The sequence below is a fragment of the Lipotes vexillifer genome, unplaced genomic scaffold, assembly GCF_000442215.2.
Source record: "Lipotes vexillifer unplaced genomic scaffold, Lipotes_vexillifer_v1.1 scaffold697, whole genome shotgun sequence".
Taxonomy (NCBI): Eukaryota; Metazoa; Chordata; class Mammalia; order Artiodactyla; family Lipotidae; genus Lipotes; species Lipotes vexillifer.
The window spans coordinates 47,682-60,540 of NW_006779498.1; the positions used below are offsets into that span (position 1 = coordinate 47,682).

General features: G+C 44.0%; 1 protein-coding gene across 1 annotated transcript in view; it reads left to right on the forward strand.

Moving 5' to 3' along the window:
• The window catches only part of GALNT10 (polypeptide N-acetylgalactosaminyltransferase 10), a gene marked incomplete at its 5' end in the record, with an annotated part of 112,949 nt that overhangs the window by 21,362 nt on the left and 78,728 nt on the right, over positions 1-12,859 (forward strand). The window contains one exon of the mRNA XM_007452850.1: positions 3,908-4,074. Within this exon, the coding sequence (XP_007452912.1) occupies positions 3,908-4,074 (167 nt within the window). The remainder of the gene's footprint in view (positions 1-3,907; positions 4,075-12,859) is intronic.

Sequence of the window (12,859 nt, forward strand, 5' to 3'; positions counted from 1 at the left end):
CTCTAATGATTTTATGACGTATATTATATAGTTTTAAAGATTTAATTATATATATTATTTTTGGCTGTATTGGGTGTTCATTGCTGCACACGGTCTTTCTCTAGTTGCGGCGAGCAGGGACTACTACTCTTAGTTGCGTTGCACGGGCTTCTCATTGTGGTGGCTTCTCGTTGCGGAGCACAGGCTCTAGGCACGCGGGCTCCAGTAGTTGTGGCACGTGGGCTCAGTAGTTGTGGCGCATGGGCTTAGTTGCTCTGCACATGTGGGATCTTCTCAGACCAGGGCTCAAACCTGTGTCCCTTGCATTGGCAGGCGGATTCTTAACCACTGCGTCACCAGGGAAGGCCCAAGGTGGGCAGTTTTGTTATTCCCTCTTGGCCTGCCTGGTCCTCAGCTCCCCTTTTCTGGGCCCTGGGAAAATCCCTAATATCTCTGTTGAAATATACCCCAAAGATGAAAAGAAATGAAGAACAAAAGGAATCTTAAATTTTCTGTAATCATATTGTTAGAAATAATATTAGTATTGCTTTTCTGAAACTGTTATATATTATAGGAAAAAAACAAGCAACTGTTAATGTTAAGAACCTAGATTTTTAGCAAAAGAGTTAGAATATGTAAAACCAGACAAAAACCTAACAAGAAGAGAAAACTACAGACCAATATCCCTTATGAATATAGATGCAAAAATCCTCAGCAAAATACTAGCAAACCAAATTTGGCAACATATAAGGAGGATTATACACCATGACCAAATAGGATTTATCCCAGGAATGCAAGGTTGGTTCAATATATGAAAATCAATCAATGTAATACATTATATTAGTAGGATAAAGAACAAAACCCATGTGATTATATCAGTAGATGCAGAAAAAGCATTTGACAAGATCCAGCACTTCTTCATGATAAAAATATTCAACAAGCTGAGAATAGAAGGGAGTTCCCTCAACCTGATAAAGAGCATTGATGAAAAACACACACTAACATTATATTTAATGCTGAAAGATTGAAAGCTTTCTCTTCTAAGGTCAGGAGCAAAACAAGGATGTCTGCTCTTGCCTCTTCTATTCAACATTGTACTGGAGTTTCTAGACAGTTAGACAAGAAGAAGAAATAAACGGCATCTAGATTCAAAAGAAAGAAGTAAAACTATCTCTATTTGCAGATGACACTGTCTTGTGTATAGAAAATCCTAAGGAATCCACACCAAAAAAATATTATTAGAACTAACAAGTTCAGCAAGGTTGCAAGACACAGGCTCAATATAAAAAATCTATTATATCTCTGTACACCAGCAAGGAACAATATGAAAATGAAATACATATTTACTAGTCATTTCTCCAAGGAAGATATACAAATAGCCTATAAGCACATGAAAATAAGCTCAACATCATTCATCATTAGGAATATGCAAGCCAAACTGTAATGAGATACCACTTCACACCCAGTAGAATGGCTATAATCAAAAAGATGGGCAATAACAAGAGTTGGTGAGCATGTGGAGATATTGGAACCCTCATACATAGTTGGTGGGAATGTAAAATGGTGCTGTCACTTTGGAAATAGTTGGCAGTTCCTTAAAAAGTTAAACATGGAGTTACTTTATGGCCCAGCAATTCTACTTCTTGATATATACCCAAGAGAATTGAAAACATATGTCTACCCCAAAACTTGTACATGAATGTGCACAGCAGCATTATTCATAATAGCCAAAAGGTAGAAACAACCCAAATGTCCATCAGGTGATGAATGAATAAATAAAATGTGTTGTATTTGTACAGTGGACTATTATTCAGCCATGAAAAAGAATGAGGTACTGATGCATGCTACAACATGAATGAACCTTGAAAATATTATGCTTAAGTGAAAGAACCCAGACACAAAGGCCACATGTTATATGATTCCATTTGTATAAAATGTCTAGGATAGGAAAATCCATGGGAACAGAAAACAAATTAGTGATTTCCAGGGACTGGGGGCCGTGGATAATGGGTAGTGACTGCTGATAGATAGGAAGTTTCTTTTGGGGGGTGATGAAAATGTTCTGGAATTAGATAGTGGTGATGGTTGTACAACTTTGTGGATATATTAAAAATGACTGAGTTATACACTTTAAAAGGGTGAATTTTATGTTGAATTTTATGGTATGTGAATTATATCTCAATAAAAAAGATACAATATAAAATTAAAGTTTAATAAAACTGTAATTTTATGTTTATGAAATTGTATATATATATGAAATTTTAGCATAAACTCGTAAAGGCGTAGAAGCCATAACCAACATAATAGTAATGAATGCACTTAGTGCCCATATTGCAGCATCTAAATGGTTATGTTGATAATATTAAAGAGCCAGGGTTCCTTGGCAGAATGGTTGATTCCAGGTTAGAGCAGGAAACATACAAGTTGAGCCTGGAGAATCTTTTGATACCTTTTGTCAGAAAACAAAGAAACTGTCAGTACTCTGTGACCGTGTGCAAAGGACTAGGAGCCAACTTGAGAAGACCGCCTTGGGCTAAAAATAGGCTTATTTGGGAACCAAGAAGAATAATACTAGCGTTGAATTGAAACATATTGATTATGTTAAATTTTATGAGTTCATAATGAAAACAAATAATTGGCCATCTTTGGAGGATACTAGGGAACCAAGTCCTTCTGAAAATCGGTAAATTAAGAATCAAGAACTTAGCCTATCTTTCCTATACTTCAGTGTAGCCAAATAGTTGACATGGTAAAGTTTTTCTCCATGGAAGTATTCCAGCTAGTAAAGAAAGAATGATAGAATTAGAAATCACCATTTGGCAAACCCCTGATGAAATAAAGGATTTAGATGCAAATCATCTTTGGCCACCAACATCACAAAAGGAAAGACAACTGGACATTATGTGTTTCCCAAGGAATGCTCACACCAGCACCTATGAAGAGGCTGCCAGAATATCTCATCGAATTTGATCAAGCCTCTAGATCTAACTACCAGTTTACAGGAGGCAAAGTGGGGCAGACAGAGGAAGATGTTGAGAGACACCACATCAACGCAGGAAGCAAAATGCAGACTGTGGGAAATACTATAGAACAAATGACCCAGTTTCTTAAACAAATGGTAAGGGGAAAAGAGACCTAGGAGATGCATCAGCTAAAAGCAGTAATGTGGGCCTTGTCTTGATGCAGATTTAAACAAACCAGCTGTAATAAGACACAAAAACATCAGGGAAGTTTGAACACCAACTAAATATTTGCTGATATTAAGCAACTATGTTAATTATCTGGGGTATTACCATGAGATTAAAGGCCCACAGGAACAGGGCCTTCTGCCCCCAAGCTTACCATGGGGCTGGTGGAAAGCAAAGGAGAAAAATGTGCCCTCTGCCCACAGAGCCCAGGGAGGGAGAGAAGAGGGGCCAAGCCGGTGAAGCCCAGTTTATTCTTCCAGGTTTAAGGACACATGGTTTCTCCTCCATAGCGAGGAATGTGCAAGGGGGGTGGGGGGAGAGAGACAAGAGTGTTACCGAAGGGCTGTCTTCTACATGGAATCATGAGGATGGACAACCATGTTCCTATCACAGTTGAGGCGTAAACAAGTTAGTGCATGTAAAGCACCAAACCTCGGTGCTGCTCCGTCACTGTTGGGGGTTGTTGTTCTGTAACTGCTCGTGTACAAAGCTGGGTGGGGGGGGGGGCATGTGTGTGTGTGTATCCCTATGCACTCTGTGTGCAGGGATTAGAGGCAGGACTTTGGGATGCCAAGTAGAAGAAAGTTGTGAAGTGACCGTGGTGTCCCCAGCTTTCACTCATTCCCTGAAGCCTGGAGAGGAAGTAGGAATTGCAGTTAACTGAACCACGTGCATGAGTTCTCCTGACAACATGAGAGCTGAACCTGTCCTCTCTCTGTCCCCCCCGTGTCTCCATCTAGCTGCAACAGCAAACGCTACCTGGAGACGCTCCCCAACACCAGCATCATCATCCCCTTCCACAACGAGGGCTGGTCCTCCCTCCTCCGCACCGTTCACAGCGTGCTGACCCGCTCGCCCCCGGAGCTGATCGCCGAGATTGTCCTGGTGGATGACTTCAGTGACCGAGGTAGGGCCCATTTCACCCAGCTTCCCACCCTCCACACTCCGTTCAGTGACTTGCCAAAGGGGTAGTAGGTTTTCCCATCTTCAGCAGCACTAGCATGTGGGCCACCATGTACTGATGCTTGAGGCCATGAACCTGGCACTGAACACAAGTTATCTTACTTAGACCACACAACGACCCATGAAATAGGTTCTGTTTTTATCCCATTTGTTTCAATGTAGAAGTGCATTAAACTGCAAATAATAGAGAACTTTAAATAATAGCTCAAACAAGTAAGGGGTTTATTCATTTATTCATTCATTTGATAATGAGATCCAGGATTGGTACAGCTGCTCGAGTCTATCATTGGAGAACCAGACTTCTCTCTTCCCACTTCCTCATCCTCATGGTTACAAAATGGCTGCTATACCTCTGGGAATTCTACCTTCCAGGCAGGAAGAAGGAGGAAAGGCAAAGAGAACAAAGCCTCTTCCTTTGAAGACTTTGCCTTCTTATTCAGGAAAGTCTCCCCAGAGGCTTTTGGCCAGAACTGTGACATTTGGGCACCCATATCTGCAAGGGTGGCTGGGAACGTGAGTGTTCTGATTTTGGCCTCTTTAGTAGAAATAGGAAAAGAAGTGGATTAGAGAAGGTATCAGGGCAGCCCACCTGCAGTATCTGCCACACCACTTTACAGATGCACAAACTGAGGCTCAGAGAGGTTAAGTGACTTGCCCTTGGTCACACAGCTCTTAGATGGTGATGTGGTGACCAAGCCACATCTGTCTGACCCCATGCACATGATCTTAACCACTAGACCACACTGCAGCACCTCTTCGCTATGGGCCTCACCCATGGGTTTAAGAGACACAGAGGTGGAGCCACAAATGAAATCCAAGAAGAATTTGCCCTCCAGCCAATGGTCTCGAGCTTATTCTTTGTATCAGAGCTTTCACCACTTGCAGGAAAATCAAGAGAAGCCCTTTCCTCTCTCACTTTCTTGTAGAGGCACTAATAAGTAGTGAAGAGAGGGAATCTAAGTACACTCCAGAATAATCAAAGCTGAGCTGCTTGCCGCCCCGTTTTAGTACTACACCCCACTTACGTGGCGGTGTGTGTGTGTGTGTACACACATATACATACACACACATTTTGAACTCAGTTCCTACCGTCTCTAATTCTCCCTGTAACTTTTTTAAAAATTATTTATTTTATTTATTTATTTTTGGCTGCATTGGGTCTTCGTTGCTGCGCGCGGGCTTTCTCTAGTTGCAGTGAGCGGGGGCTACTCTTTGTTGCAGTGCGCGGGCTTCTCATTGCAGTGGCTTCTCTTGTTATGGAGCATGGGCTCTGGGTGCCCGGGCTTTAGTAACTGTGGCTCGCAGGCTCTAGAGAGCAGGCTCAGTAGTTGTGGCGCACGGGCTTAGTTGCTCCGTGGCATGTGGGATCTTCCTGGACCAGGGCTCGAACCTGTGTCCCCTGCATTGGCAGGCGGATTCTTAACCACTGCACCACCAGGGAAGCCCTCTCCCCTAACCCTTGACATACACTCATTGTCATGGGACCCTTTACTTTTCCTTCTTTGCTCTTATCACATCAGAATTAAAATACAAATAAGTGTAACATGTGAGCATTGTGTGTGTAAACATTGGTCTGTTGTGTGTTTCCTCTCCCAGATTCCACATTCTGAGAGCTGGGACCACCCCATCAGCCTTGTTCACTACATATCCTCAACTCCTTAGGCATATAGTAGGTGCTTAATACGTGTTTGACAACTAAATGATCAGAGCTCGTTTCCTCTGTTCCCTTAGTACTTCCGCCATGGTTACAGTAGCATCCATTATATGAGATTTATTTGTGTCCCTGAAGTGAGGTCTGTGAAGTCACCTGTGGGTGTGTCTCCTTGTGTCTGTAGCACCATTCTTTAGCAATAGTTACCTCTTTGATCCTGACCCTGTCACTTATTAGCTCTGTGACCTTGACCCAGTCACTTAATCTCTCTGTACTTCAGTTCCCTCATCTGTAAAAGGGAATCTCCCTCTTAGGTAGCTATGACTATTAAGTGGGTTAATACATGTCAAGTGGTTAGGACAGTACATGGCACAAAGTGAACATTAGAAATAAACATTTAAGCTTGGTATTATCATTATTACTATTAACATTATTTACGTCTAGTTTGTTGGAGGGGGTGTCAGGGATAAATGTACAGACATGGAGGTACGGTCTCCCCCGTTCCTTGAGTGAAAGGGCTTTGCAAACTGTAAAGCACTAAAAAAATGTGCTATTGTCCCACCTTCCGCCTAAATTGTCTCCCCATCCATTCACCATTCCGGGGACCATTTCTATGTGCCAGGCTCATACATTATCTCATTTATTCTTGACGACAGCCTCTGAGGGAGGCCCTGGGGGTCTCTGTGTCTCCAACGAGGAGCTGGGGTCAGGTGACTTGCCCAGACTCACACAGCCAGTGAGCAGAACACCCAGACCCGTGGACTCAGAGCCCCAGACCCATGCTCTACCGTTGCCTTTCCTGCCTTTCGTCCTTTACCCCTCCTCCTCTCCCAACCTCATCCTTCCCCCAGTTTGGGCCCGCCAGCCCCAGGCCACGGGCTCTCAGCCAGGTGGTGAAAATGAATATAAATGAGCACATTGCTCAAGTCATTAACTGACGTCCATTTACTGTGCTGCAGCAGACACAGCCCCTGCTGCTCAGGGTGAGCACCCGAGCCTTCCCTCGGGTTCTTGAGAGCCACAGCCGTGAGGATTGCCCTCTGCGCTTTGCTCCCCTTCTTCGTGTAGCAGCCACAGCAGGGCCTTCTGTTCTGGAGCACGCCAGGCTCCATCCTGCCTTGGGGTCTTCTCGTGTTCTTCCCTGGGCCCGGACATCCTCTTCCCAGCGCTTCCCGCGCCGGGCTCCTCTCCGTGTTCACTTTGGTCCCCCACCCCTGCCGCTGTGCTCTCTTCTCCACGTGGGGTCACAGGGCTGTTTGCCAACCTGTTCATTATCAGGCTTCCTCATTAGACCATTTGTGGTTAATAAATGTTTGTGAATTAGTGAATGAATGAATGGGGGAGCAGAGAAGAAGGGAAAATATATGGCAGCTACAGCTGTATCCACACACGGGGAAAACCATCACTCGCAACAGGGTCGTCTTCAGTCAGCGAGATAGGTGTGGCTGTGGAAGACACAGCGGTTCCTTTGGCGACCGGCGCTGGCCCACGTCTTTGGGTTTCAGGTTCAGGTCCCTGTCGCCTCTTTTCTGAAGCATGGGGCAGACCCATAACACTTGGCAGGATCCATCTCTGAGCATCACAGGGCATTAGTCCTCCAGAGGGAGAGTGAACCCGGCATCATCCAGATTAGAAACAGCAGCTCTACTTGTTGGGTTAGAAAAGAGTTTCAAGGTCATCCAGGGCTACTGGCTTTGAACGTGTGCCTCTGAGCAGTAGGGGGCCCAGGAATGCATCAGGGAGGACTGTGAGGGCTGTGAAGAACCTCACAGGTGCAGGTGGGGTTCACATACCTCTCCTGGCATGGTCTATATTTGGTTTCTGGAAAATTGTTCACTAAGAGGAACTCCACTGCTTAAAAATGTGTGAAAATTGCAGATGTAACAGCCTACTCATTGTACAGATGGGAAACCTGAGTCCTGAAGCGGTGGACAAGCTTAACTAAGAGCACATGGCCAGCTGGTTGCAGAGGAGAGACAAGAATCCCCACTCTACGCTCCCAGTACAGCCTGTCCCCTCTTCTTAGTACAGCCTGTCCCCTCGTCTTAGCTGTTAATGTGAAACATCTGCAGAAGCACATTACTGTTTTCTACCCCCCAGGATGCTTCTCAATACATCATTTTCCATTGTACTGAAGAGCAAACTTCTTGCTAAAGAGAGCTCATTATCAAACACGACCAATCCTGGACCATAATGGTTTATTCTCCAATATCCCAATTTCCTCAGTGTTGTACTCAGTGATGAAAATAACGTGATTCCCCCTCCCCCCATAAAAAAAAGTCTGTAACAATCTTGAGAAAGAAAAGGTAAATTTTATAAGAATGACATTCACCAGGTAACATCTGTTTCTCCAGAGAGCAAAAACATTAACCCAATGCAGTACCGTTCCCAAACCCTAATAAGATAGAGAAGAGAATGAATACTGTCCCATTTCACAGACAGGAATGAGAACTGCAGCCCCTGACTGTTGCCCTTTTTTCTCAGTGAATCGGGCATGGAATGCAGAGGAGAACTCTTACCTCTTGCCCCTCAGTCCTGCCTGCACGTTAGCTGTCAGATTTTGCAACTGCGTTCTTCAGAAAAGCAATCATTCTTCTTGTTTCAAGAAGAAATTCTCAAGGCAGCTTTGGAAGAAAAACTTAGCAGTGATTGTTTTAAAAATGAGATTTGAGAGAAACAACTTCAGAATTCTAGAGAGGCCTGTCTCAAGTACGGCAAATATGGGCCACCGTGAAAGACAGATTCCTCTGGGCCACGTGAGCAGAGGCAGTTCTCAGAGTTGAAATTCATAGATGCTAACTACAGGCTTGATTGGCGCTGCCTAGAAGAAGCCATTTTCCTCTGAAATGAGCCTCTTCTAGGATCCTCAGGGCAACTAATTTTAATTTGGCTGAGGGTCGAGACCTCGGGTAGGAGACAAAATTGGAGCAGATGAATTCTTGAAATAAGATCCAGAGCTTTGTGCAGGCAGCACTGGGGACTAGAGTGAAGGCAAACGTTGGCCCCGGAATAATCCTGGCCCTGCTTGCAAATAGAGCACTGCGGAGTTTTCCAGGGGGCTCCAAAAGCTCTTCAAATGTGGGGGCTTGGCTTGAGGATGAGGAGGACATAGAGGTGTTTTTGCACTAGTGGGAGAAAGGTGAGCGTGTAGGGTGGCAGACCTGCCTCCAGATTACACTGCCCAGATAGGAGATCTTTATTAGGAAAATCAAGAGGGGTCTTTGTTCATTTGTTTCTTTCTATTCTCCTTCCCCTCCCCATTTCCAAACAATATTGATTTTCCAAAAATAATAGGATATGTAGACCTGGATGGGATTATTGTCTTTGGATGAACTGTGGGCCACCTGGAATGATGAGGTGCAGAAACGAAAGGCTATGATATGATCTCACTGACATCATTTCCCCCAATGCAGCTCCCCATCAGCAAACAAACAAAAACATACACATGGAAGGGTTCCCTGAAAGGAGGTTCTTAAGCAAGCAAGCGTGTGTGGAGCTATCAACAGATTGTTGGCAGTGATTGGTGCTGGAGGGAGTATGGACATTGCAGGGCCCATTAGTACACATGGTAGAGGCTCTCACCATTGAGACCAAGGTCCCAGCTCTTCCTGCTATGATGGGCTTATTAACTCTGACCTGCGCTGTGACACCATGCCAGTCCTGGAGACACGTCAAGGAGATCCATTTGCCCTGACGTGATTTGCATTGCAACGTACCACTCTTGACACGAGCCCATCAGCATCTGTTCCTCGTTTCTTGTCATCTCTCTCGAAGCCTTAGTTTGCTTCCAGGACCACCACAACTGTTGGGATGGCCATTCCCCACTTTCACCGTATTGTTTGGGTTCTCTTCACCTTGAGTTTTGTGCTGCTGATTTTGTTTTTCTCTACATTTGTCCTGATTTCATTCATATTCATGAAATGACTCTGTGCCCGTCGCTGCAGCAGGTGCTGGGGCTACAACGGGAATAAAATAGACTTCTCTTCTAAGGCTCACATCCAGCAGGGCAGACAGACAAGGTAAGGGGCAATCGTAAGACCATGGAGTATGTGCCCCTTGGTGGAGGTCCAGGTGCTGTCGAGCATGGAGAAGATCAGGGAAGACTTCCCAGAAAAAATTGCAGCTGAACTCGATCCTAAGGATAAGCAGATACTTCTCCTTGGGGTAGGGAAGGGAGAAGAATGTTCCAGGCAGAGGGAACGTCATGAGCACAGGCTAGCAGTCAAGACGGAAATGTGGAAAGCACAGAGAGAGCCATCCATAACCTCATCACCTGGAGGCAATTACTGTTAACATTTAGGGTTCTCCCCTTTCCCAGTGTGTTTTTTTTTTTAATAGGCCTTATTTTTTAGAGCAGTTTCAGGTTCACAGCAAAATTAAGCTGAAAGCACAGAGAGTTCCCATCCACCCCTCCACCCCCTACACATATCCCCCCACACCCACTCCCTCATCAGTGTCCTGCACCTGCATCAGAGGGGTACATTTGTTACAGTGGATGAACCTACAGCAGCCCATCATTATCGCCCAAAATCCATAGTTTATATTAAGGTGCACTCTTGGTGTTATATATTCTGTGGGTTTGGACAAATGTATAATGACATGTGTCTACCATTATAGCATCATATGGAATAGTTTACTGCCCTAAGAATCCTCTGTGCTCTGCCTATTCATCTCTCCCTCCCTCCTAACCCCTGGCACCCACTAACATTTTAAATGTCTCAGTAGTTTTGCCTTTTCTAGAATGTCTAATAAAATTGGAATCAGACAGCATGCAGTCTTTTCAGATCAGCTTCTCTCACTTAGTAATATGCATTTAATGTTCCACCATGTCTTTTTATAACTTGTGGCTCATTTCTTTTTAGTGCTGAATAGTATTCCATTGTCTGAATGTACCACCATTTATTTATCCATTCACCTACTGAAGGGCATCCTGGTAGCTTCCAAGTTTTGGCAATTATGAATAAAGCTGCTCTAAACATCAATGTACAGGTTTTTGTGTGGACGTAAGTCTTCAGCTCACTTAGGTAAATACCAAGGAAGGTGGCAGTTGCTGGATCGTATGATAAGAGTATGTTTAGTTGTGCAAGAAACTGCCAAACTGTCTTCCAAAGTGACTATGCCATTGTGCATTCCCACCAGCAATGAATGAGAGTTCCTGTTGCGCCACATCCTTGTCAGCATTTGGTGTTGTCAGTGTTTTGGATTTTTGCCATTGGAATAGGTGTGTAGTGGTTTCTCATTGTTGTTTGGATTTGCACTTCCCTGTGACATTTGCTATTGAGCATCTAATCTGCCATCTGAACATGTTCTTTGGTTCCCAGTGTCTGTTCATTTCCATTTTCTCTTTCATACCCTCCCAATCCCCCTCTAGTTGCAGGCCAACTGAAGTAACTCATGTCAACAGTCTGGTGTGTATCCTTCTAGACCACTCTGCATCATAACACTAACGTGTAGTAACAAGAGCTAATACTTACTGAGCATTTGTGCTCAGTGCATTTACCCATTCATCACCTCAGCGCTGTTGTGGCTTCTGTCATTCCCAGTATGAAAACCACTGGACTCAATGATCTCAAACCTCCTTTTTCTACTTAATAAAGGTAATATTTTTATCCCCATTTTACAGATGAGAAAACTGAGATACAGAGGGGTTAAGTAAATGGCCAGTCTACTTAGAACAACGAGGCAGAACTTTGATTCAAAACCATGCATTCTGATTCTAGAACTTTTGCCCCTAAGCTTTACATGTTTTTTTCTCCCCTTTTAGTGGGATCATACTGTATATATTGCTCTTCTTTTATTTTCCCTGTTAATGTATCACAGACATCCCCAGGTCAGTAGGTATAGTGCTAACTCATCTGTTATTTACTAGCTAGACAATAATCCGTAATGTGAATCTACATTTAGACCCTTTACATTACGCTTTGTGTAGTGGACATCCAGTTATATTTAACTTTGAATCCAGGTTTCTCCCACTAAGTTTTCTACCGTCATTTCCCCCTTGTCATTATAAAATGACTATCACATCTCTCCTCCTCTGAGTCAATTGTGAGATAGAGACAGGATTCACACGACTCCAGAATATTAGGCATATTGTTGGAGAGGCTGATCCAGAGAGCACAACACGGATCTGTCCCTACCACTTTGCACCTGAACTGACTGATGCAGGGACAGGCTGAGCAGCGAGGAGCTGTGGGCCTCCCTGGCAGGGGAGAGCCTGTACCGGTGAGTTCACCACAGCAGGGAAAGCATAAATTAGCAGGCCGTGTGGGCAGCATGAGCATTCGTACTTTGGCCTGCCCTGTGTCCCCTCTCCTGGCCACCCCAGAAATGAAATATTGTTCCTTCTTTGGAACTGTGAAGGCAGGGGAAACAGTTCCGTCTTACAGATGGCAAAACTGAGGCTCTGAGAGATCAATGGCGGGTGTCCTAAACTGCTTACCTGCCCTTAGAGGAGTCTCCTCCTGATTAGTCATCCCATTTGATGACTAAGATGAGGGATCCATCTTCCCCACGATGGGTTCTGTAACCTTAAGAATCACACTTCCTATGTATCAGCCCAGTCTCTAGGGTGTCTTACCACTAAGAAAATCCACAGGTTTCTTGATTCTCTTCTCCTTTCATATAACATCCTGAACGCTTGTCCTCTCAGACTCCAAAGGAGAGAACTGCTAAGAAGATTAAAGCTGTTACAGAATATCAATTAGTTTATAATGGGGGAAATCTATAAACCTTTTGGTGGCTATCTGGCAAGAACACAGCATGCAAGAGTCGATATGCTTATGGTATATTTTGTGCATCTTAAAAAAAAACCCAGGATTTTGTGAATCAAGCACTATATAAATGATTTACTGGGATAGCAAAAAAAAAAAAAAAAAAAAAAAAAAAAAAAAAACCAGATTGCATCAGAAGCTCTGATGTTTGGGAAAGAATCGTTTCTGTAGTGGAAAATAGCTGCATTATATTTTCAGAAAGGTGATGCTTCTATACAGTAGGCGAGCCTTCTATATTTTAAAAACTTGGTGCAGCAAAACTGTGCTAAATTGCTGATACTCTTCCGCTTTTCTTGTGAGGATTAAAG